The sequence below is a fragment of the Electrona antarctica genome (genome assembly GCF_951216825.1).
Source record: "Electrona antarctica genome assembly, chromosome: 6".
In the NCBI taxonomy this organism is placed as follows: Eukaryota; Metazoa; Chordata; class Actinopteri; order Myctophiformes; family Myctophidae; genus Electrona; species Electrona antarctica.
This window is the reverse complement of record NC_136811.1, coordinates 39,175,962-39,199,289: the sequence shown is the minus strand read 5'-3', so window position 1 is coordinate 39,199,289 and position 23,328 is coordinate 39,175,962. Positions and strand designations below refer to the sequence as shown.

The window sequence follows — 23,328 nt, the reverse complement described above, 5'->3', positions numbered from 1 at the left end:
TTTAATAATTTGGACAATACCGCATTCACTTCTATGCAGGGCTTCCCTTTGACTTCCTTAATATAATAATCCCTTAGTTGAAGATACCTGAAGAAATCATGTTTATCCAACGTATTTAACACTCAAATCTGTGAAACTCTCCAATGCCCCATTTTTCTCCAAAACACACCAGGCTGTCATTCCTCTATTGCTCCATACTTTAAAGCCCTTATCATGTCCTGCAGGTTTAAATGAACTATCAAATGCCATCCATTTTAAAACCTTTATATCCTCTTCAAACCTATATTTTTTAACAATTTTAAACCAGATCTCTAGTGTAAATAGGGTGACTGGATCAATACGGTACACGGGTGTGATTTTTACCTCCTTTATGATGAATTCCTGTTCTGTTCTTTGGCTATATAGAAGTGTCTATTTGTACGTCTCTAAATGTTTTGATGATTTGAACATGGTGGACCCTCTTGTAAACTTTATTGGGTCGTCAACTCACAGTTAACAGTCTTTGTATTGAGTTGTGCTTGAAATGTACTGTAATTCTGCAAACTGTTCAAACTGTCAAAATCAATCAATCAATATGCTCATATATGGGCAAGCCAATAAGGGCGTATACTGATGCCATCAGGGATCTCCATATTGTCCATATAAAGGGGACAATGCCTAACAGATACAGAGATCTCCAAAAAAACACAAGTACACACAAGTATTTCCATATGGGCACACAAATCTCAGACAGATCGGTACAACAGGTACTCTGATAAATCCCCAATTACTATGACTCACATATATTGGTCGGATCGGCAGTGTGACGTATAGGTGTGAGGGCCGAGTAGCGGTCTGAACCTCTCGTATAATATTAACTATACAAACAGAGAAACAGCCGAACTGGCTCCAGCCTCCGAAAACAGCCGATGTACAAGTCCAGTTCACCCGTGACGTTTTAGTTTGTACCCTTTGTTTTATTTACAAATGAAAATATACATTAAACCACTTCAGCACAATACAAATGACCACGTGTAAAAACAGGACTACAAACAACAAATTTCTATGTCTAAAGAAGACTGCAACAGGCTGGGAGCCAAACCTTTGAATGTACAGCCTTTAAATATTTTAACCTTTTTATTTTATTTTATTGTATCATCATATTTAACCAAGCTATAATACATTGTGTGTTAGCACTATATGAAATACTATAAGCTATAGCTTTGTGCAGGTGTATACTCTAACCCAGAGAATGAAGTCTGCCCCCTCTTGTGGCTAGTATTTGTAACAGCAAAAGGTCTTGTTGTGATATACTGTAGTTATCTTTACAGTAGAGTGTGATAAATCTATATCCAAATATGCCAAATGATGAGGAAAAACACTGATTGTAATAATCTCAAAGAATACCTGGAAAGCAAAAACATTTAAAAAACATGATTTAAGACCAGAGATTATTTTTAATCTAAAAGAGTAGCCCATGACAATCGCCAGGTGATTTGACTTATTAATAATGTTCCTGCATATTTGAGTTCATGAGTTTGTTTACTGTCAACAAAAGCAGGACACTGAGCTCAAGGTCAATATATTGTTCAGATGGCACCATATATAATCCACCCTTTCTCTATAGAGCATTCTCAGTGTTTCCTAGCTGACAAAGGCTCAGCAGGCCAAATTAGGTAGCATGGATGTGACTGGACTGCATAGCTGCAATGGCTAAGGAGATTAGATAAGATTTACCTACCCAGCACCCGTCAGCAGCACTGTACGCGCGCGCACACACACACACACACACACACACACACACACACACACACACACACACACACACACACACACACACACACACACACACACACACACACACACACACAGTGCATAGCAACGGGTCACTGTGCTGTTTGCACTTTGTTTGCATCCACCAGGAACTAGGACAGATAGGCTACCTCTTGAATTGCAGTGACAAATGAGGACCGAATGTGATCATTTCCATCCCTTAGTCCTGTGACAAAGGTTGGTGTCCAGGTTTGAAGACAGTTTGTTATTTATTTTTTACAAACTTCACGTGCATCCATATTCATAGTGTTGGTTTGTGTGTGTGTGTGTGTGTGTGTGTGTGTGTGTACGTAATCGTATACAGTTCAATTAATTGAATATTTTACCACTGGGATTATTGGACTACTATACTAAAACACGTTGAGAGATTGTAATGTGGTGCGGTGATGCATTATCGTATTGCCACTAATTACTGCATGACTATTACTACATAGGCATAGCTCCTAATCATAATACTGTCAGTAATAGCGTTCGATCATGCCCACAGGCAGAATACAACAATGTGAGCTGAATGTCTCTCACCTTGATGGAGTATACCTTGCGATCTGCAGTTACATGGACATTCCAGGGGATATTGTGCACCTGCAGGTTCCTGTGGGTGAGTGGTCTCCATATTGTGTGGGGTTTGACAAAATACTTTCTAATGCAGATATCACAGTAATGACAAGCCATGATGAATAGTAAAAAAAAAAAAAAAAAAGAAAGAAAAAAAAAAAATAACATACAGGAATGAATTTTGCAGATATGCCCATACAACGCATTGAACACAATCAAAGTCTTACAACTGAACTCACAAGATACGAAGGACTTCAAGGACCCCAGCGACAATGTGAAGGGAACTTCAAGTGAGGATTTTACCAATAATATTATCTTAATATTGTCTTGTCTTTTTGTTTTTAAAGAAAGACAAACAGAACAATATTTAATTGGATTAAGTGAAGAGTAACTATATTTAGAAAACACCACAATTCTTTACAAACAATTATCAATATTATAACGATAAATGACGATAAATGATGATCAATACAGTATATCGTATTGCCTAATGCCTACATTGAGTGGGAGTTTGTATATACACAGCTTAATCAGCCCTGGAAATAGTAATAAACATACAATCTTTAGAATTTAACAATGAATACTGGATATTTCATTGTGTTTAGAATGTTTAATTCTTATCTTAGAGAAGAATTAAGTATCTAGGGCTATGTGGTGATGCCATTATGTTCTTGTGGTGTCTATGCTACATTAAGCCAAACATCTTACACTACAGTATCTGGGCATGTTTCTGCTTGGCTGTTAATATGATTATATCATTCTTGTACAGTATGTGACTTGTCAGGTTCTGAAAGGAAAGGGCGTGCAGCCGCACGAGACGGTCCTGACCGTGTAACGCCTCTCCATAAGCGACTGACGAAAACCGAGAAAGGGATCCTGTCACTGAAGACCAGGATAGGCTTTGAGAGAGCATCATGGGAACGGAGGTTTGCAGAGCTAAATACGAAACAGGAAGAGCTACGCAGTCGGGTGTGTACGTCTGAGAGAGAAAGAGCTAGAAAGAGAGAAGGAGAGAGCAATTGAGAATCTCTCTCCATGTGAGAAAGAATGCAAGAGTGCATAAACATATATAAAGTGTCGCCTTATATGTTATGAAAAATGGATAAGTGAGGAGCGGTGTGTCTGACTGTGTCTGTGTTTAAATTAGACAACATATGTCAGTCCCCATGCTTTCCATGTTCATGTGTGCTATTATTTGCTTGTGTGTATATTTGTGTGCGTGTCACTTCATTTGAAAACACTGATCCCTTCATATATTCAGCTGATCTCAGACAATACAACTAGGCCTGGCGTTTTGGTGAAGGTGGGCAGCTGCGGTGACAAAGGAGAAGTGGTGCTTAACAAGGATGAAGTATTTGACGAAAGCTCAGGTAAAAAATGTACCCTCAAAATGTTTATCATTTTGTATTATGCTTTTTGATTTAGATTGTCATTTTAATCAGCGTCCCTGAACATACAGGCAGTCGATCAAGATGCAGAGTATCTGAGTTGATGTCATCAAGAGGAGACGCATTCCCAAGCAGTTTGTCAAGCAGACACTTTTCTTTGTCATCAGTGTGTGACTCATCGGCTGTGTCATCAATCACCAGGTAATGTACGGCCCCTCATCCTTCTCCTGGCATGGCCAGACTAACATCACTGCATAGATATTGGTCTGGAATATCTGTGTGAAACGTACAAACCAGCCTCATATTTGCATACTGGCCCCTTAATGGTGCCCCACAACTTCGAGGACAGGGAAATCCAATCATAAACGAGCGGGGCCAGACTAATCTGACGTAGCCTCGGTCCCAGCCTTATCTGCGAAGAGAAAAGCCTGGTCACAACCTAAGGCAGAGACACTATCAGCGGAAGTGTTTGTCCGGAACATCCGTCAGATGTATTTCCCCGGATTGTAAAACATCAACGTCATTTCCTTGAGCGGTACTTCCGGCCAAAAAATTACGTCTACAGCATATGTCTTGCCCCGCGTGAATCTGACGAGAGCTTTTTTATTTTTATTTTTTTTGCACTGGCAGATTTGTCAGGTTTCCACAGTCAGTGGATCTCTGTTCCTGTTTTTATTGATAATATTGAAAAGGATGTGTGAAGTGAGCGGTGCAACTGTAACGTCTGGGGGTCCCCGGAGGTCCCCGCAACATCCAGACCTCCAGGAACGTGCCCAGGGGGCCGGCCCGGTTTCTTCAAGCCTTACCACGTCCGAAACGGTCGAGAAATGACAGTTATATCGTGGTGCAGCTTTCCGTGCCATGGGACGCGTACCTACTGGGACACGTACACATACATACTGTACATACATACTGTACATAGGGACACACATAGCTCCGTAATGGAGCGGAGGCACCGCTCAATAATACTCAAGACTGTACTGTGTATTCATGTAAACTCCCGGATGTGAAAGTATCTCATGTACATCAATCAATATCTGATGTGTCTAATAATAATAATAATAATAATAATAAGCAAAAGGCCCGGTCCCCCATGGTGCGCAGATTGGTGTCAGGAATCTGGATCAGGAATTTGTTTGCAGATCTGAGGGTGCAGGTGGAGGATGTTTTTGGAGGGTTGATTAGTTTCTGTAGGTAGGGACACATATATGTGTAACAATAGTAAAAAGTACATTGTGTAGAAATAAAGAATATTAAACTCTTGCGTGTTGGGTGTCTTTGTAACAACAATGTTAAGTAATACTAAGAGCACATGTTTACAATTGTTTGTGTTTATACTACACACACAGATTAACACTGGAGTATAAGGCCACAATGATACCTTCAGTTACCTACCGTTTGATGCTATTTTACTCTATAAGGCTTCAATGAGCGCTCTCCATCACCAAAATGGTCATCATCATTTTGTAATCAGCCATAAATAGCTCATTTGAACTTTCCCCTCCAGTTCATGGAGGGACACTGCGGGGCCACACCGCGCCTTTGTTCCCCACTCCCCCATGGACCTGCAGCTGGGCCACCAGGTCAGAATCCGTTTCCTTGGCCACCTACAGGGGGAGCCAGAGCTCCAACTGGGCGTGGAGCTAGAGACACCTGATACTGGCCTGGAGGACATAAGTCACCAGGGACATGGTCCATGGATACTTTGAATGGTAACTGTTCTTATTGTCTGACTTTGTGAACACAAGCGTCAAGCACCACATGAGGATATCTTTGGGGTTTTGAGGTGTTCAACACAGAGAATGCTATATATGCCTACTTCATTTCTTAAGAATCTATTAACAAGCTTCATTTAGTTGCAGGATTCTCAAATATTTCCGTGAGCATGATATTAAAATACTTCCTCGATAGGAACAAAAGAATACTTATGTAACAAGAGTCAAGACGGGTTTTAATAGTAGCTAGCTTCCCTGTGGCTCTCTTTTTGATTGATTGATTGAAGATTTTATTAACAGTTTGCAGAATTACAGTACATTTCAAGCACAAACTCAATACAAAGGCTGTTAACTGTGAGTGGACGACCCAATTAAGCATTACACTTGTTTACAACAGGGTCCACCATGTTCAATTCATCAAAAAATGAATTGATGTCTTATTAATGATGTCGGATGTCCTATGATGACCTCAGTCTTAATCAATATGAGAATGAATTCACAAAATGTGAAAAATATTCACACACAAGCAATATTCACAATATGTGTGCACGATGCCTACTGGCATCGCACAAGACTGTTAGGTGTCACGCTGTAAAAACGGGTTCATTGGCACTTATTACAGGAAGGCCAGTGCCATTCATGCATCCACAATTAGCTATGCAGGTTTATGAATAAATAAAAAACACAAATTAACGTATTAACGTCTTGGCCTCCCTGTCCAATTTCCAGCTAATGATGAGAATTTACTACTGTACGTTTTCAGTTTGTGAATTCCATTGTGGTGTTCAGTTCAGATGGCAGTATCCCTGCATTGACAAGCTGGCTGCCAACAGTTAAGGGAAAGGTTCAAGGAAGTTCAAATGCAATATAATTTTCTGTTCCTCTGTAAATGGAGATATAACCCAATAGCCAGAGGCTTTTAACAGTCTTAACATGCCAATGATTCTGAACTCTAGGCATTCTTCGACAGTGCCGTGGTTGAGCTGAATATGCAAATCTTGCCGCCCGGGGTGCAGCTGGGAAGCTATAATGACTGACTGATATGTTAGGGTTGGGCGTATTTGCCAGAGGTGTCAACAAATTAGACAGAGGTTAACTAGTTAATAGGAGGTTTTCTCCTACTTATCTTTTTCAGGGGCGCTAGCCCCTCCAATGCATGGCTGGGCAGCGGTGGCCGAACGGTTTGCGGAAGTTCGAATCCCCGGACCGGCACGTTAAAATTACCACCGCTGAAGTGCCCTTGAACATTTCAACAAGGCATTGAACCCCTACCATGAAATGTTCTATGAGCAGGGTCTGGCTGTAAACAAGCATCTCAAGCTTAGTCCATTCACCCTGGGTAAACAAAGAACTTTGCTTTGCTTTTGGCTTTCCGAAATTATGTCATGTGGCAGCCAAGTCTATGGACTTTTAATGTTTGTTTAGAGCCTAATTAAACATAACTTTTTTTAAATCTCTAAACCCATGTGATGAGAAACAGTAATTGCATAAGCTACGACTGTGCATAGATTTACTGTGTGCATCTTCTCTTAAGCCGTGTGGCTAACTCTGGCCATGTTTCCAATTCATTTTCTTATGTGGTCTGTCCAATACAGCAAGCCTGGGTGTGGTGTCTTTGTACCATTCAACAAACTTCTGATGGCCTGGGAGTGATGAAAACATACAATACAGTTCACCTGATAAAGCTGCCTGTCTGGGTGTATAGAGGGAATTCAGCAGAGTGTAAGTCCAATTGAATGCAAAGTGACAGCGATTGTTATGCACCTGACACATTCAAATTCATTGCAATGCAAATAATCTGATCTCTGCAGATACTAACCGTAACTAAAGAGACATACTGCACTTCTAATGCATGCACTTTAAAAACTGCTGAAAGACATACAGTATACTGTAAACCAGTAGTGGGAAGTAACTAAAGGCATGTATTCGAGTGCTGTACTTAAGTAAGTCATTTTTTTAGGTCTTTACTTTGCAGATTTTGTTTATCGACACAAAACATACATTAACTGTTAAATGATGATGCATTATTATAGGTTAAGCACCACCTTTACCAGTTGAAATATTAAAGTGTTGAAAACGTTATTACATTACTACCAAAAATATGATGGTTAAATGTGGTACTGTACTGTATATGTATATTTTGATGCCAAAAATGAAAAACCTTTTGAATGACAGACTTTGACTTATGTAGTAGTATTTCTTTCTATATTGTGATATTGCTACTATTACTATTTTAGCCACAATAAAGTAATAGAATTTATATTAAAAACTGTTTTTTTCTTTAATATATACAGTATATATATATATACTACGAATTTTGTGAGATGCAGATCGAGAGAAGATAATACGAGCCTGAGCCTGAGAACAGCTCATTGTACTCAACACAGATTTAGTTGGTTTTACAAACCAGTATAATGTACTGAATGTTCCAAAGACAACATTGGCTGGCACTAAAGGTGCATCATTTAAATACAAGTACTGTCTCAGAAACCTGTTGAGCACAATGTAAACTCCACCAGGACAGGTATACCACACTCAGAATCTCTGCTTTAGAGATTTCACACCCTGCAAATAACACTCACTAGAATACACCAGCCAAAACAAAGAATTGCATTTTATATATAGCGCTTCCAAGTGCTCAAAGTGCTTTACAATGGTTCATTCATTCATACATTGGGAGGTGAAGCGGCGAACAGTCGACGCCAGCGTCCTCACTTCCCACATTCACACACCAATGGTGGCAAGCTCACACCAACCAACTCATTGGAGGTAATGTGGGGTTCAGTGTCTTGCCCAAGGACACTTCGACATGTGAACAGGAGGAGCCGGGATTCGAACCGCCGACCCAGGGATCATTGGACCTGCTCTACCTCCTGAGCCACAGCCGCCCAGTGTTTGGCCTGCTATGCAGAAAGTTGTGTGACTGTGTGTGTGTGTGTGTGTGTGTGTGTGCACGCACTAAATGGATTTAGGCATGTACAAGAAGAACATGACATGGTTGTTGGTGCATAACTTCCGGGTATGATGATGATGTCACGCGCATACCCTCTATTCCTTGTTGATGCCAGCAGCCAGAGGTCAGAGGAGAATTGCCAGACTGGTTTGAGCTCATAGAAAGGCAATGATAACAACTCAAATAACCGAGGCATTCAGAAGAGCATCTCGGAAGTAAAACCGCTGAGCCTTAAGGCAGATGGGCTATAGCAGCAGACCACACAGCGTGCCACTCCTGTGAGCTAAGAACAGGAAAATGAGGGTATAATTTGCACAGGTTCATCAAAATTGAAGATTGGAAGAAATAGAATATTGGAAAAACAATGTTTCTGCTGCGATGTTCAGATGGTAGGTTCAGAATTTGGCAACTACAGTGACTGACCAATAGCTTAAGAGTAAACGGTTTCTACAATGAAAAAATCCAATAACCAATCAATCAACATCATTGACATCATTGATTTATTAGAGAACTTTACTCGGTTGACACCTTCATAAGAACTCGTAACCATTTATTTATTCATCATCTTGCAACACGATATTACTGGTCCAGACTCCAGAATCACAGAAATCTTTTTGTTTTTCATCGAACATAGCTATTTATTTGCCTTTCTGCACCAGTGAAATCTTACAGAATGAGCTTTTGTCAGCAAAATAATTTGGCAGACATACAAAAAAAACATTTTTTTAAAAGCACACATGTACTCAAAATCAAAATACACATAAGTATAGCAAGACAGCATGGCACATATACTTGCACAAAAATGTACACTTACAGGTAAGTTAAGATAGAGCCAATTGTTTTTCCTCAAAATGTTCATACTTTACCTGGAGCTCAGCTTAGCAGTAATTCTTTCCATAGTATACACTCTCAAGCCATTGATTAATTGTAGGTGGTAGTGGTCAAATCCAGGACAGGGTCATAATACTTTTTGCTAAGAATGAGCAAAATGTAAACCACCTGGTTATTTGCCAACCCCTCTGGAACCACTCCAATTATATACACTCTTGAGTTTAATGGTAAATCTATATTAAGAGAATAATTCAGTATGTATACCCTTCCAAAAGGTTTTCAATTTAGGGCAATCCCAGAAAATATGGGTATGATCACCAATCTGCTTGCAACACAACTCTGTTTTATTCTTATCAAATTTGGATATCATGAAAGGTGTTCTAAAAAAAGAAAAATCACACCCGTGTGAACTGAGTGGTGCAACTACAGTGACGTGGTCACTAACCATAGCAAGTATTAGCAACCATGCTCGTTTTTTTGGTACGAACAAACACGGGTACACGGGTACAAAGCCAGTTGTTGTGGTTTGCACGGTGCACCACTAAAAAAACAAATATATATATATATATATATATACAGTATATATTTATTTTATTTCCAATTATCTTCATTCCACACTGCCACACTGGGCTGTTTGTAATTTTGTGACCTCCGTCACAAGCCAACACCCATTCCCCATCCTCTATTATAACATTAATTTCCAATCCCCATTTAGCCTTTATCTCCAATGTATTCCCTGAAGCGAGTGACTGCAAGCAGCTATGTATTTGTGATATTTTTTTAGCCCTCCTCTCCTCTGTCATCCTAATTAAAACAGTTCCAGAAATTCTGCTTAAAGGTCCATTGAATAAACCGACACATTGCATAAGTAACTAAACTCAGTTTACTATGGAAACAGTGATTACTCACAAAAATGTAGTCTGTCTCTTTGGCAGGTTTGTCTTACTGGCACTGACTGTAAATAACGTGTGCAGGTTAGCATCCTTGCTAGATTCAAATCAAATCATTGCAAAGGTAGGTTACAACTCAGGAATAAAGCATTACTCTTGAAACAATACACTATACTGTAGATGAAACTTGTAACTTGAAACACTGTATAGCAAAGCAAGTGCTGATACATCAGAACTACACAGTAGAGTAGCTATCAGAAGAATGTGGCACTTAACACAGTTTGGAAAAAGTGTATAACACATTTGACACAATATGCATCAACAGTCAATACTCTAGAAACACCGTTATTAGCCTAGAGGCACATTTCATCCTAAATATGGATGACAAGGTCACATTTAAAATGTCATATAAAAATACAACTGTGAACAGATTAAATCTCCTCAATGTTCATTAGCACAAATGCTAAAAGATCACATACGGTGTACATATACTGTATAGTATATACATATATATATGGCACATTATACCATATAGCCAAGTAATCCAATAAATGTAGAACTTTTTCCTTTACTAACTTAACTTACAATTAACTATTAATCAGTATCAGTATGATACCATAATGTATTACCATTATCGTTTTGGCCCATCAAAGTAATCTCTTATTGTTAACAAATAAGGACCAAAGGCTACTTCTATGCAGGTACAGAAGGCAATAATCACTCAAATCGTTGTCAGACAGAAACCTTGTAACTCCATATTTCAGCTATTTGTTTAGATTTTTTCCCCACAAGGTAATGTCCTACCTCATCATCATCATACATATACATACATACAATGTTTCCACCCGACAGCAATGAAATGAGATTATCAATGATCAGAATATCCCTCCATGGGCCTTCATGTTAAGGATTTCGGCTGCCAGTTTCTGGGCATTCATCTGGTTTGGGAACATCTCCATGACGGCATCCACCTGTTGCGGGCTGAATATGGCTTGCAGGTTCTTGCGGAGTTCCAACCGTTCTGGATCAAAGGCAGCAGAAGACGGCCTCTGTGGCTGGGCCCAAGTATGGTGGCCATGCTCCTCATAGTAGCAGTTTGGGATTTGGGGGGTTGGGGAATGGACTGGGCCAGGGAGACTATGGGCTGACCGTGGCTGTGGGAGCCACTGGAAGGGATCTGACCTGCACTTCTGTTGATTCTGATGGTTTCCACTGTGCTGGGTAGACTGTTGGCTGGGTAGACTGTAGGCATGGCGGATGTTGGGATGGTACATATGGGGTGAGTAGGTGTCATATCTAGCCTGAGAGTGAGGATCTATGTTTGTGCTATTGCACTGGTTTGCCACAGAAGGTGTCACATGGGAACAGCACCTACAGGGTGGGGCAACGTCATGGTTATACCTGGGTTTGGAGGCTTGCTGCTGTTGGAGCCTGTAGGATTGGCTGTGGCCATGTGAAATGTCAGAACACTGACTTTCATAAGAACCCAGGCCAGAATCCAAGTGGTCGGAGGAGATGCTGGCATAGGGGTGGTCGGGGGCCGAGTGCATCATGGACCACTCGTTTTTCTGCCACTGGCTTCCTGGCGTTGTTGAAACAGGTGTATGGTTCTGATTGGGTCTGTGTCCATCCCTGTACAGCAGAGTGTTCTCACTGACCTGACCAGAATGTAATGGAATGCGCTGGTCCAGGGACAGCTTGTGCCCCAGCTCATATTCTAGAGAGTAGGGGAAAGGGTTATGACTTGATCCAGGGTCAGACCCCCTTGGCAATAACCTGAGGTTTCTTTCCTCTTTTACATCTCCTCTGCAATTCCTGGCACTCTCTCGCAGTTCATCAGCCAGTGAACGATAGGACTGCTTTGCTCGCTCTGGGTGGTAGAACTTGCATTTAATGCCATAAGTGCACTTTTTATCTGGGTAAAACAACAATGGAAACAAACAAAACTGAGTGTTAGGGTTCATCTTATTGTATGTACGTGTCACATTCCTTTTTACCAAAACATGACATTAAACTGGAAAACCTGACAATGACCCTGTGAGAGTCATTGTGGGAGTCCATTGGTGATAGATGAGTTCCTCTTTCATTCTTACTTCCAATCATTTCGAGTTTTGTGCTAATATAATTATCTTACCGTAAGGACAGAGCTGTTTCTTGTGTTCCGCATGCAGAGGTTTCTTCCTGAGGAAGTTGTCAAGACTGGGTCCATGGCGACCCAGTGGGTCATCTGGGGGCATGAACCTGGACAGAAAAACAGCAGTGTGATTATTGGTGAAACCCTCTAATGATCCACATACAAAGGCACAAAGACTGTGCCCTGTTGTGCCCTTTCCCCTAATTATCCACCAGTCAAACAAAAGTCACACATGGGATGTTTGTCTGCCAAATGCATGATGGGAACTGTAGGAACACCGAGTCCAGTCAAAACAGACAGAATTAATATAATTAAGTAATTGTCTCTATCGATGTGGCTTTCATTGTAAATACATAGTAGTATGAAAACCATCAACAACAAACTTACATGTGCCTTTAACTAAGGAGGAAAGACAACCTGTTAAAAAGAAAAGGAAATTGCTTACTTGTCATTGACAAATGAATACATGAGAAGCCTCTCCTCAATGCATTTCTTCCACTCAGGTCTCTCTCCTTGGAGGTCACGGTAGGTGTCATTGGACACGATCACGCCGTCCGACTCATATGCCAGCTTGACGATGAAACGGTCATCGTAGCAGACCACCCGCTTACCACCAACTCGGCGTGATGGTGTGAAGACAACTATCTTCCTCTTTTCAAGCTCTGTCAGTATGTGTTGGTCTATGAGGACAAAATGTAATGCCATTAGAGAACAGCATTACAGTATGAATGAATGAATGCATTTTATTTATATAGCACCTTTCCAAACAAAAAGTTACAAAGTGCTTTACAGACAGGATTAAAAAACAACAATCATAAAGAACAATCAAGAACATCAGAATTAATAAAGCATAACATCAAATCAAAACAAATCACGGACAGAAAGAAAGGTAAATAAATGAAAAAATATACATACACACCTACATACATATACACAAGTACATACTTTCATACATACACCCATACACACACACACACACACACACACACACACACACACACACACACACACACACACACACACACACACACACACACACACACACACACACACACACACACACACACACACACACACACACACACACACACACACACACACACACACGTCTACATACACCTACACACATACATATAAGACTGAAATTAGGAAAAACACTTGACATACAGGTGTGGCGGTAAGGAACTATTTACGTTTTGGGGGGACAAACATATTTGTCAATGTTCAGTAGGTCATAATTTTGGAAATCTTTTGTTGCAACTTGCCATGCAAAGTTGGTAATTTCAACATTGCATCATTTGGGCTTCACCCCAACGAAACATTCAAGAAAAGACCATATATGTTACAAAAACACAGACAGTACATATTCAGAGCCTTAGCAATCACTCATACAACTCCAAGGAAGAGACTGGAGGTATTACATCACCTGTACAAACAGCACCAGGCATTACTCCCAGTGTGTACATTATATCACATTACTGAAACTGCCAACTTAATGAATGAGAACATAACACAAAGGCACTTGTGTGTAGATTGTAATTAATATAGATTCAAATCCCACTGAAACTAAGCTTTAATACATTTTATGGATATTCTGAGAGGCTGGATTACAACTAAGAATGGCTCAATGTGGCTTTGTTAGCGGCTCCTACAAAGTACTTCCTCCATTCCCTCTGTTCAGAACGACAGTAACCCTCGTAACCCATTCACTATGGTTGATCAACAGCCGTAAAATAAACTCAAATGCCAGTAAAGTAGGTGAGGGGGAAACAAAAACCCACACAGCTGTACTTCCTGCTGGGGGTTTCCCAGGAATTACTGCAGGGTTATTTTTACCTCCTGGTGAGATGATATAGAACCTTTGGAACTCTCACCACACCCAAACTTTAGGCTTGTTAAATCATGAAAGGCACAGACACAAGGTGGTGATGCATCAGTTTAAAAAGAATGCTGGTCCAGCCTTTTACTATTATGTTTTGGCTTGAATAATAAACTCCATGGTCAATGTAGGGTTACTGTTCTATTCGATACAGAGAAGGTGCAATAATACGATTTTACGATACTACCACACCTACCAAAGAAATGTGTCAAGAATGAAAAGATGTTTGGACAATGTTCCTTTATACACCATTGGCAAAGATTGTATCTTAAATGCACACTATAGTACATGTCAAGGCAATATTAAGGTTCTAGGTTTAGAAAAATGCTCTAACATAGATTAAGTTACTAAGGTTTATATTATTAACATGCCGGTAGCCAACTGGTCTTCATCACAGTTTTCACACAGTGTCTTTGGCATCAATGTAATAGTTATAGCCTTATTGACACATTGAAAAGTATACAGTTTCTCAACAATACTGTAGTTATCATGGGAATCTCGGTCTACTAAGTCAGATAAGCGACTGAGCCCTGAGGGCAGTTCCGTTATAAAATCTGACAAAAGTGAAGGTGTTTGAAAAGTGTTCTTAAAAATCTAATAATTTTTTTTGTAGAACGCAATGCACCCTACTAACCCCGGCTCAGACTACATTTTAGCTCAAGACTAATGAGCGAGATTATGACAACATTTAATAGGAAACAAAAAATAAATAAAGGGACCCACGGAAAATGGATCCGCAACAGACAAATGAATTCCGAGCCACTGTTTGGGAAACATTGGACTAAGGCGGTATGTCCTCACCTTTGATAGGGGCATCGGGTCTCGGCTGCTCTTTGCGCCAGGTGGGAACAAACACTGTGATGCTAGTGTGCCCTCTGTCCAGGAAGTAACTCACTGCCAGCTGAATACCACGGCAGGAAAACACTTCCTTGTTGCCATGACTGGAAGAGAGAGAACATTACTGTAAATGACTAATAAGCTATAGTGCTCCATCTCAGCGATTCTCAACCTGTGGCCCGGGGCCCGCTGGTGGTCTTTTTCTGTAAATCTCTGAAAATAATTTGAGTGTTGTTTAAAATAAACATGCTCTGAAAATGCATTAAGCAAACCGATCTGACTACTTGACTGACTGATTGATTGATTGAAAATACAAACAGTTTGTAGAATGGTTACAGCCGTCAAGTGGTCAGATCAGATGGGTGGACCACTGGGCCATGAGCGCTTGAGATTTTCAGTTGGGGTCTTGATCCAGAAAAGGTTTGGAATCACCAGTCTAACAAAACATATTCCCTCATTTGGTGTATTGATGATGATTGTGGAGAAAGTATGTGTCTAATCCATCAGTCCAAAGTACTGTTGTCCTGGTGTATGCCACACACGCACTCAACCACTTCACTTGTTGAGAATATGGTGAAGGATGACTCATATGACCATATCACTGGTTTGTAGACCAGTCACGTTTTTTGCCCCCACTGAACTCTAATATAACTTCCCTCTCTAGTTGTCTGGACTGTGCTTGCTGACACATTCTGATCACGTCCTGCATTGACATTCTTAGATACCTGAGGAAGTTTATCTTTTTTTCCCCCCTTATATATTTCACTAATGTACGAGCACCATAATCAATGAAATGGCAATTTCCAACCCCATTTACTGATACCTTTCCATTAGATCGAAATGCAGATGTCACTTTATTCCGTTTTTTGAAACACCAGCCAGGTCTGTGACTGAAGCTCTTGCCATCCGTGCCTAAATAATAAGCCCTTTTTCATAGTCGCTTAGATATTTTTCTTTAGCCATCTTGATCCAAAATCGATGTCAACTAGGCCTGCTCTGCGTTTTTAATAGGAGCAGGACAGCATGTTAATTGCGTAACTGCAGTGTATGGAAGCATCTACATTCCTTATGTTTCTCCACTCATTCAGGTTTTTTCACATTATTGCCATTGAAATAATGAAAGGGTCAAAGTACTCATAACATCAAAAGATTCTAATCTTTATACTATCTATATACTGCAAAAATAAAACAGACATGCCTACACTGAGTAAATACATCTCAATGTCCATGTTTTCTTTTAACTCACTAGTAATTCAATGACATGTCAAGATGCATGCAAGATTTGCATAATCCCTCTAACCATGTTAGAATGTTGATCTTGTGTCTTATTGGAAAAGGATCAGACAATTAAAATGATGCAAATACATATTTGAACTGTGTAAACACCAAAAACCTTGAGTGAACTCTTGTGCGAATAAGCCTGCGGGCTGTTCAATGTATGCAATAGCATTGCAGAGCCTCTGCCAGGCAGAGACTTTGAGGTGTGTGTCTGAGATTTGCATACTGAAGCAATGACCTTAACAAAAGCATGCAGAGGCAGGTTTGACGTGTCTTCTTACAGGTATTTTTATGTCCAGCAGTATAAGACGTTGGAACACGTAATGACAGCCTGGGATGTTTACCCCTAGCATACACATTGCAGGCACAGAGACAGGTGTAATCATAATGCATCAAGAAAGCATCGAGCAGAACCAAACAAATTGGAATTGCAATGCATGCCATTGCAAGTGGATCATCAACAAAAGGAATGAGTTATTGCCAAGTACATTGTGTATGAGAATGAGAACTTAACCACATGAACCCTACCGTATTCTGGGAATTTCATAATAGGCAAACATTCGGTGAAAATAGCAGATCTACAAGATCGCAAATGCATCAACTATCACAGTGTGACACAATGTGTGATTTTGTAGCTCAGTTATATTTGGTGAACAGATTTGGTGCAAAGGGGTAAAAAAAGGAGGGGAGAGGGGAACCAAGTACTAGACCCCCTGGGGGACCCTGGTTCAATTAAGAATAATGGATTTAAGTGGTTGAGCTAAAGCTAAGCTACTGTATATGTTATTGGTTAAACTGTTCTACAGTGATCACATGCAATTTACACAAGCTCACCTCATGGCAACGTTGCTGCCATCGATCACAATGGGTTTTAGTTCAGTGTCTGTGTCACTCCTGTCCTCCAGCTGCAATGGTAGTGGTGGTGGTGTGGCTCGTCTGTGGGGCCGAAGAACCAAAGCAGGGGCAACTAGGGGATCCTTGTGTCCTCCTGTGCCCCTCTCGTCACTGCTGTGATTGGGGAGTGGCACGGAGGTGCCACTGGTTCTAACCAGCTCCCCTAGTACAGAATTGGTGTCCGTACTTAGGCCCAGCTTCGTTAGCACATGCCTCACATTTGTGGCAGAGTAGCCCAGCTTCCTGAAGAAGTCGACCCTGACCTGGAGCTCACCACTGTCTGGATCCAGTTGACCCAAAGCAGGGTCCGGGCTGCAGCAGGCCTGATCCATTCTGGAGTGTCTATTGCATTCGTCTTGGGATGATATTCATGGCAGGACTATACGGGAAGATAACAGGTGATTAGAAGGGCAGTCATCATCATGTCATTTTTACTATTGACTATGAATGACTATGAATTGTCATGCAAATAATTGAAGATAGGTATGATGAATAACTTAAAAGAAATGACTGACAATGACCGGTACCAATAATCAAATTAATGTACTAGGGCTGAAGAAATGTTTTAAAAAAAAACAAAAAACAAAATAAACAGCAAAAATAGCATATCAACAACTCACAACATGCCACAGTGCGACACGTTGTGAGCTTGCAGATAGGCAAAAATTACTTTACACAGATGACACAAATTGTGACACAAGGTTGAAAGTAGTTAAAATTTGCCTCAGAAATATGTATGCACATACGTATGCAAGTACTGATGGTAAATAAGGAAATACATTTTTTTTTTTAAATGTTTTTTTTTGTGGCTTTCGCCTTTATTTTATATTTTTTTATGGAGGGACAGACAGTAGGCTGACAGGAAAGGCCGTCGGGATCGGGCACACTGCCAGACTGGATTACCAGCCAAGGTGCCTGGACCGCTGAGCCATGGCCCAGGCCAGGAAAAACATTATTAATAACATTTTGTATACTAGTTTTGTATACTAGTTGTATACATGATTATTGCAGAAATAATGTGTGGTTATCACAAAATCTCAAGGCATATTTGGACTTGTCTCACGGCACACCAGTGTGACTCGTCACATTGTTTGAAAACCACTGGTATAGGGGCCTATTTGACATCTGTCAGGCAGAAACTAACTTGTATACTAACTTGTTGTGCCTTTTCGTAAATGAATGTCCTACTTGATCATACTACAGCAGTGGTTTTCAACCCTTTTTGTATCAAGGCCCATTATTTATTTGGCATTTGAGCCAAGGACCACCATTTTATGACATTTAGCCTCTCAGACCCCAAACTAAAGAATATTTTGTTGTCGTTTGATAATGCTGTATTGATGTTTTATAGGAGAGATACCAGGCAAACATTGATCAAAATAACAATTATTCTACATTCTCTAATTGTGTAGACTTCTTGTAAATTAAGTAATGCAGATGTTTAACAATAATCTAACTCTTGAGAGCGTAAAATGAAACCAAATGGACCCGTATAGGTCCATTTGGTTTAATTTTACGCTCTCAAGAGTTAAAGATCTATAAGGATCCATTTGGTTAGCAACTCTCCATCATTTAGCTGGGGACCACCTGGAACCACCCTCAAGGCCCACTCGTGGTCCCTGGACCACTGGTTGAAAACCACTGTACTACAGCATCACACAAAAGCATCAATAGTAGCAGATATGCCAGCTCAAGCTTGTCGATCTGCTATACTTTTGCTACTTTTGAATTTGAATCCTGGAAAGTATCAGTTTTGGACACATGAGGTTTCCACCCGACAGAGAAAACTGTGAAAATCAAATGCAATTTAGAAGTGTGATATTCATAAAGTTTTGGACACATGAGGTTTCCACCCGACAGAGAAAACTGTGTGGGTCTGTGTGGGCCTGTTATGACAAGGCTTAGGTCTAGTTTACTTAGCTCTGTTCTCAGAATCTGATCTCAACAATCAGTGAACCAACCAACCAACCAAATGTAATAATACGGTAAACACATTTAACCAATAGCAGTGGAGATATGAATTTATTGTCTACTGTAGGACAAAAATGTCAGTGGTTCTGAAAGTGCAGTCCAGGGACCAGGGTTCCTTGAGGAGGTTCCAAATGGACCCTTACAGGGGTAACTCTGAGACAGGTCCATTTGGTCACTCTCAGAGCTATGGGGAAATTAGATCGACCTATCTGACCTATCTAGATCTATCTGTGGTTTCAGAACCACTACAGAGTACTGTATGTGATTGACTCTGTGCTGTGCTGTCCGCTGATGCCCAGGGGTCATGAGGAGGCTCCCAGTAAAATGGAGAGTAGTTTGGTTCACTTGAAATTAGTGTAGGCCTAATACCAAAACTTTAACTAGTGACTATCCCATCAATATGACTTAACATCACCAACTCTAGGAATCTATTTTTATGAACAATTAAGATATTTAGATTTTTATTAAGTTAAAACACAGCCTACATGAACACAACATCTATAGGCCTATATCAATTAAATATATACAACTGCATTTGCTGTATTTTGGGCGGGGCAGTAATAGGTTGGGAATGAATATTATATACACAAATAGACCGTGGTTATATTTAAATGCATGAGCTAGGAATGTTTATATTATATTTTCATAGTCAAACAAACGAGGTCATCCCCGGGATCGTCTATAGTGTAGACTATATGACAGCTGTCAGACATACAAAACAAAGTAACCACAATCTAGTATCAACGCTGTTAGGTTTGATCATTGACTCTCATAACAAAACAACCGACCTAGGAGCTTACAAGAACGCGTCAAATCACATTCATTGTTTTGAGTGAGCTTATAGGTTTGCTTTTGTCTTTGCGCGACACCGTCGTACGTCGGAGCATAAAAGCAATAGTTTTCTGGTTTTAGGTACTTTTCTGTAACAACGTACTGAATACTGTATGTATACCTGACAGCCTACAGGTGACATGACAGGAAACCCCGGCTTCCCACTGTGGGACGTGAGAGCAAACATGAGATGAGAATACTATAGTCCCTGAACAAATCGTTTACATACATCGCGGTATGTATGCTTATACAGGTAGGTATAAACTCACCTTGACGTCTTTGGCGTGTTTCTCTTCTTGTTCATTTCGAGAGCTAACTTATTATTGCCTTGTGTTTCGAAATACAGTGAGTGAGTGAGTATAAGTCAGTGCCACGGGTCTCACTTTTAGCACCTCCCTCTCTTAGAAAATCATTTCTTGCGTTCTTCCTCTCGACGTAGAGCCTATTTGCATACTTCAGAGATAAGATAACAGCTCTGTTGGCCTTCAGCTCAGCTGTCAGCCACCTACCACACTACCTTTAGGCTACTTGGCTATACAGCAGACAACAGGCATAGCCTACTACTTAACTGCAGTCTGCAGTGACAGACTGACAGTTCGTATGTCTCAGTCATTTATTACGTGTCAGTTTACTTGCGACGAAAACATTTACAGACACATTGATTCAAGTCGTAGCCTGCCTACTGCCTGTTGCTACTGTACTAAAGCGAGCTACAACCTTCCCTTTACCTTCCACAAGAACACGTTTCACAATCATTTCTTCACGGGAGCACTGGAAGGTTTGTCCACCAGATGTCACCCTTGCCACATTTTATTCTGCTGGTTGGTCAAGCTTGGCCCGTGCAATACATCGTGCAGTCCAGCAGCATCAATGTCTGTGGAGTACACAGCCACAGGCATTGTGTGTGTGTGTGTGTGTGGTGTGTGATTGATTGATTTAAATATTTATTAACAGTTTGCAGAATTACAGTACATTTCAAGCACAAACTCAATACAAAGACTGTTAACTGTGAGTGGACGACCCAATTAAGCATTACACTTGTTTACAAGAGGGTCCACCTTGTTCAATTCATCAAAACATTTTTATAGACGTACAAATAGACACTTCTATATACCGGTAGTCAAAGAACAGAACAGGAATTCATCATAAGAGTGTGTGTGTGTGTGTGTGTGTGTGTGTGTGTGTGTGTGTGTGTGTGTGTGTGTGTGTGTGTGTGTGTGTGTGTGTGTGTGTGTGTGTGTGTGTGTGTGTGTGTGTGTGTGTGCGTGCGTGCGTGCGTGCGTGCGTGCGTGCGTGCGTGCGTGCGTGCGTGCGTGCGTGCGTGCGTGCGTGCGTGCGTGCGTGCGTGCGTGCGTGCGTGCGTGCGTGCGTGCGTGCGTGCGTGCGTGCGTGCGTGCGTGCGTGCGTGCGTGCGTGCGTGCGTGCGTGCGTGCGTGCGTGCGCGCAAAACACTAATCTTTCATGTACTCTCTCTCTGTGCGTGTGTTACTGTTGCCAGTGGTACTGTTGCCATTGTTTAGTGTTTCCATGCATTTCGGTTACAGTAACAAATACTTCCAATGTTATCCATTTAGCAGCTTCATCACCAGGTGTGCTTTTGTGTTGCGTACGAAAAGTCCAATAATCATTAGTACATTAAGTGAATAAAAAACAATTAAAACTTCAATTTTACATTTTGAAATATGTTAAAAAATATAATATCTGAGGAGGTACATCAGTTTGAATGAGAACTACACAAGACAAGTACCGGTATTCACTTGTGTGTACACTAGCTTGTGTGTTTGTATAGATCACTTTGGTGTACATGGTTAATAATGGCACAGGGCCGAGTTGGGACCAGTCTCCGTAACCTTGGTTAATGGCATGTACAGAGTTGAGTTCCAGAGAGTGGAGAAAGTAATCAGGGCTAGTTGCCAGGCTTCTGGCTTCTGTGAGGGCCCACACCGCTGGTCCCAGGTGTGAGGTGTCTGCAAGGCCTCATATTACTGCAGGGCAATGAGCTACAGCCAGGAAGGAGGAGTGGATTGAGGCCAACACGCATTCAAGAACATCTGTATGTGCATAGGTATACATGCACACAACACGTGCACATACACTTACACACATACACATACACACATTCAGTACACACTTGAATATCGTTGCTGTCGGGCAGAGACCTCATTCCCATATTTGTTTTTTTGTAAATGAATGCCATACTGCATCATACAAGAGTGTCACACAAATGTAACAAACATATAGCAGATCTGCAAGCTCACAAAACGTCACATTGCGACACATGGGCTTGTACATGTTTGATTGTTTTTGTCAGTGGGTTTTTATCAATATTGAAACAAAAGTAGGATATGAACAAGAGCTTGTGACTAATATTAATAACTACATTGGATCCATTGGAAAAGGTTATTTTTCTTTTTACATTTTTACACCTGATTGCAATGATATAGGCTACAAACATGAAAAGACAAATGTAGACACACATGCACGTACACACAAACATCCATGCTCCCCGACGTACTGCTATTCTCTGAGGTACATTATTTCTCTTAATTTAAATGTAAAAATTACCAAAATGGACCTGTGGGGTCGATCTTTGCACTCTCAGAGATAATTCAATGAACCCTTTGAATATTTAATTGTCTCCACCAGGCCGAAGGCATGGGGAGAGAGTATGTTTTGCAGTCCGTCCGTCCGTCCGTCCGTCCGTCTGTGATCAGCTAATCTCTGGCACTGTTAACCCGGTCGATGCCAAATTTTGCACCCACACTCGCTGGATGCCAACGATGAACCTCTGCCCCAATTTCCAGAACGGCCTGTTATAGCGCCACCAGGAGGCCGCTTTGTGCAAAACAAGTTTTTGGACAGTACACCTACAGATTTTGTCCAAACATCACGCAAATTGGTACACAGTCTCTCTAGAGCCATTCAACGAAACGGGTCTTTCAGATTTCTCAGACTCCATCCTGATTGGCTAAGATTGGCTTCCAAAGCAAGCAGGAGTGCTCAGTTTCAAACAAAATGCTGTGCACGCACATTCCCACTAGGCCGAGGAAGAAATGCCACATGAACATTTTCAACTCAGCCTCATGGTGGCGCTATAACTGGCAGAAAAGTGTTTTTACCTCTAACAGCACGGATCTGTGGATAACTTTGTATGCCAACTCCCTAGAGGCCAAGGAAAAACCTTGTAAAACACATTTTCTAATATTACTCCTTCAGATTTTTCCATTTTTTCAAATTTCACGCAAATCGGTACACATGCTCTCCATAGTCATGTGATCAAGACGGGTTTGTTTGATTTCTCATAATCCACCCTCATTGGCTACGATTGGCTTCTAAACTTTTCAGGAGTAGCCCGCTTTG

General features: G+C 40.9%; 1 protein-coding gene across 1 annotated transcript; it reads right to left on the bottom strand.

Annotated features, from left to right (window-relative positions):
- Positions 1–9,855: 9,855 nt before the first annotated feature.
- On the bottom strand, positions 9,856–20,635 carry zc3h12aa (zinc finger CCCH-type containing 12Aa). The gene is made up of 6 exons (XM_079504625.1): positions 20,238–20,635; positions 17,107–17,545; positions 14,959–15,098; positions 12,724–12,958; positions 12,279–12,385; positions 9,856–12,059 (listed from the first exon to the last, which is right to left on the bottom strand). Exons 2-6 carry the CDS (start codon positions 17,496–17,498, stop codon positions 11,020–11,022), a joined length of 1,914 nt encoding a protein of 637 aa, XP_079360751.1. The 5' UTR covers positions 17,499–17,545; positions 20,238–20,635; the 3' UTR covers positions 9,856–11,019.
- Positions 20,636–23,328: the final 2,693 nt, after the last annotated feature.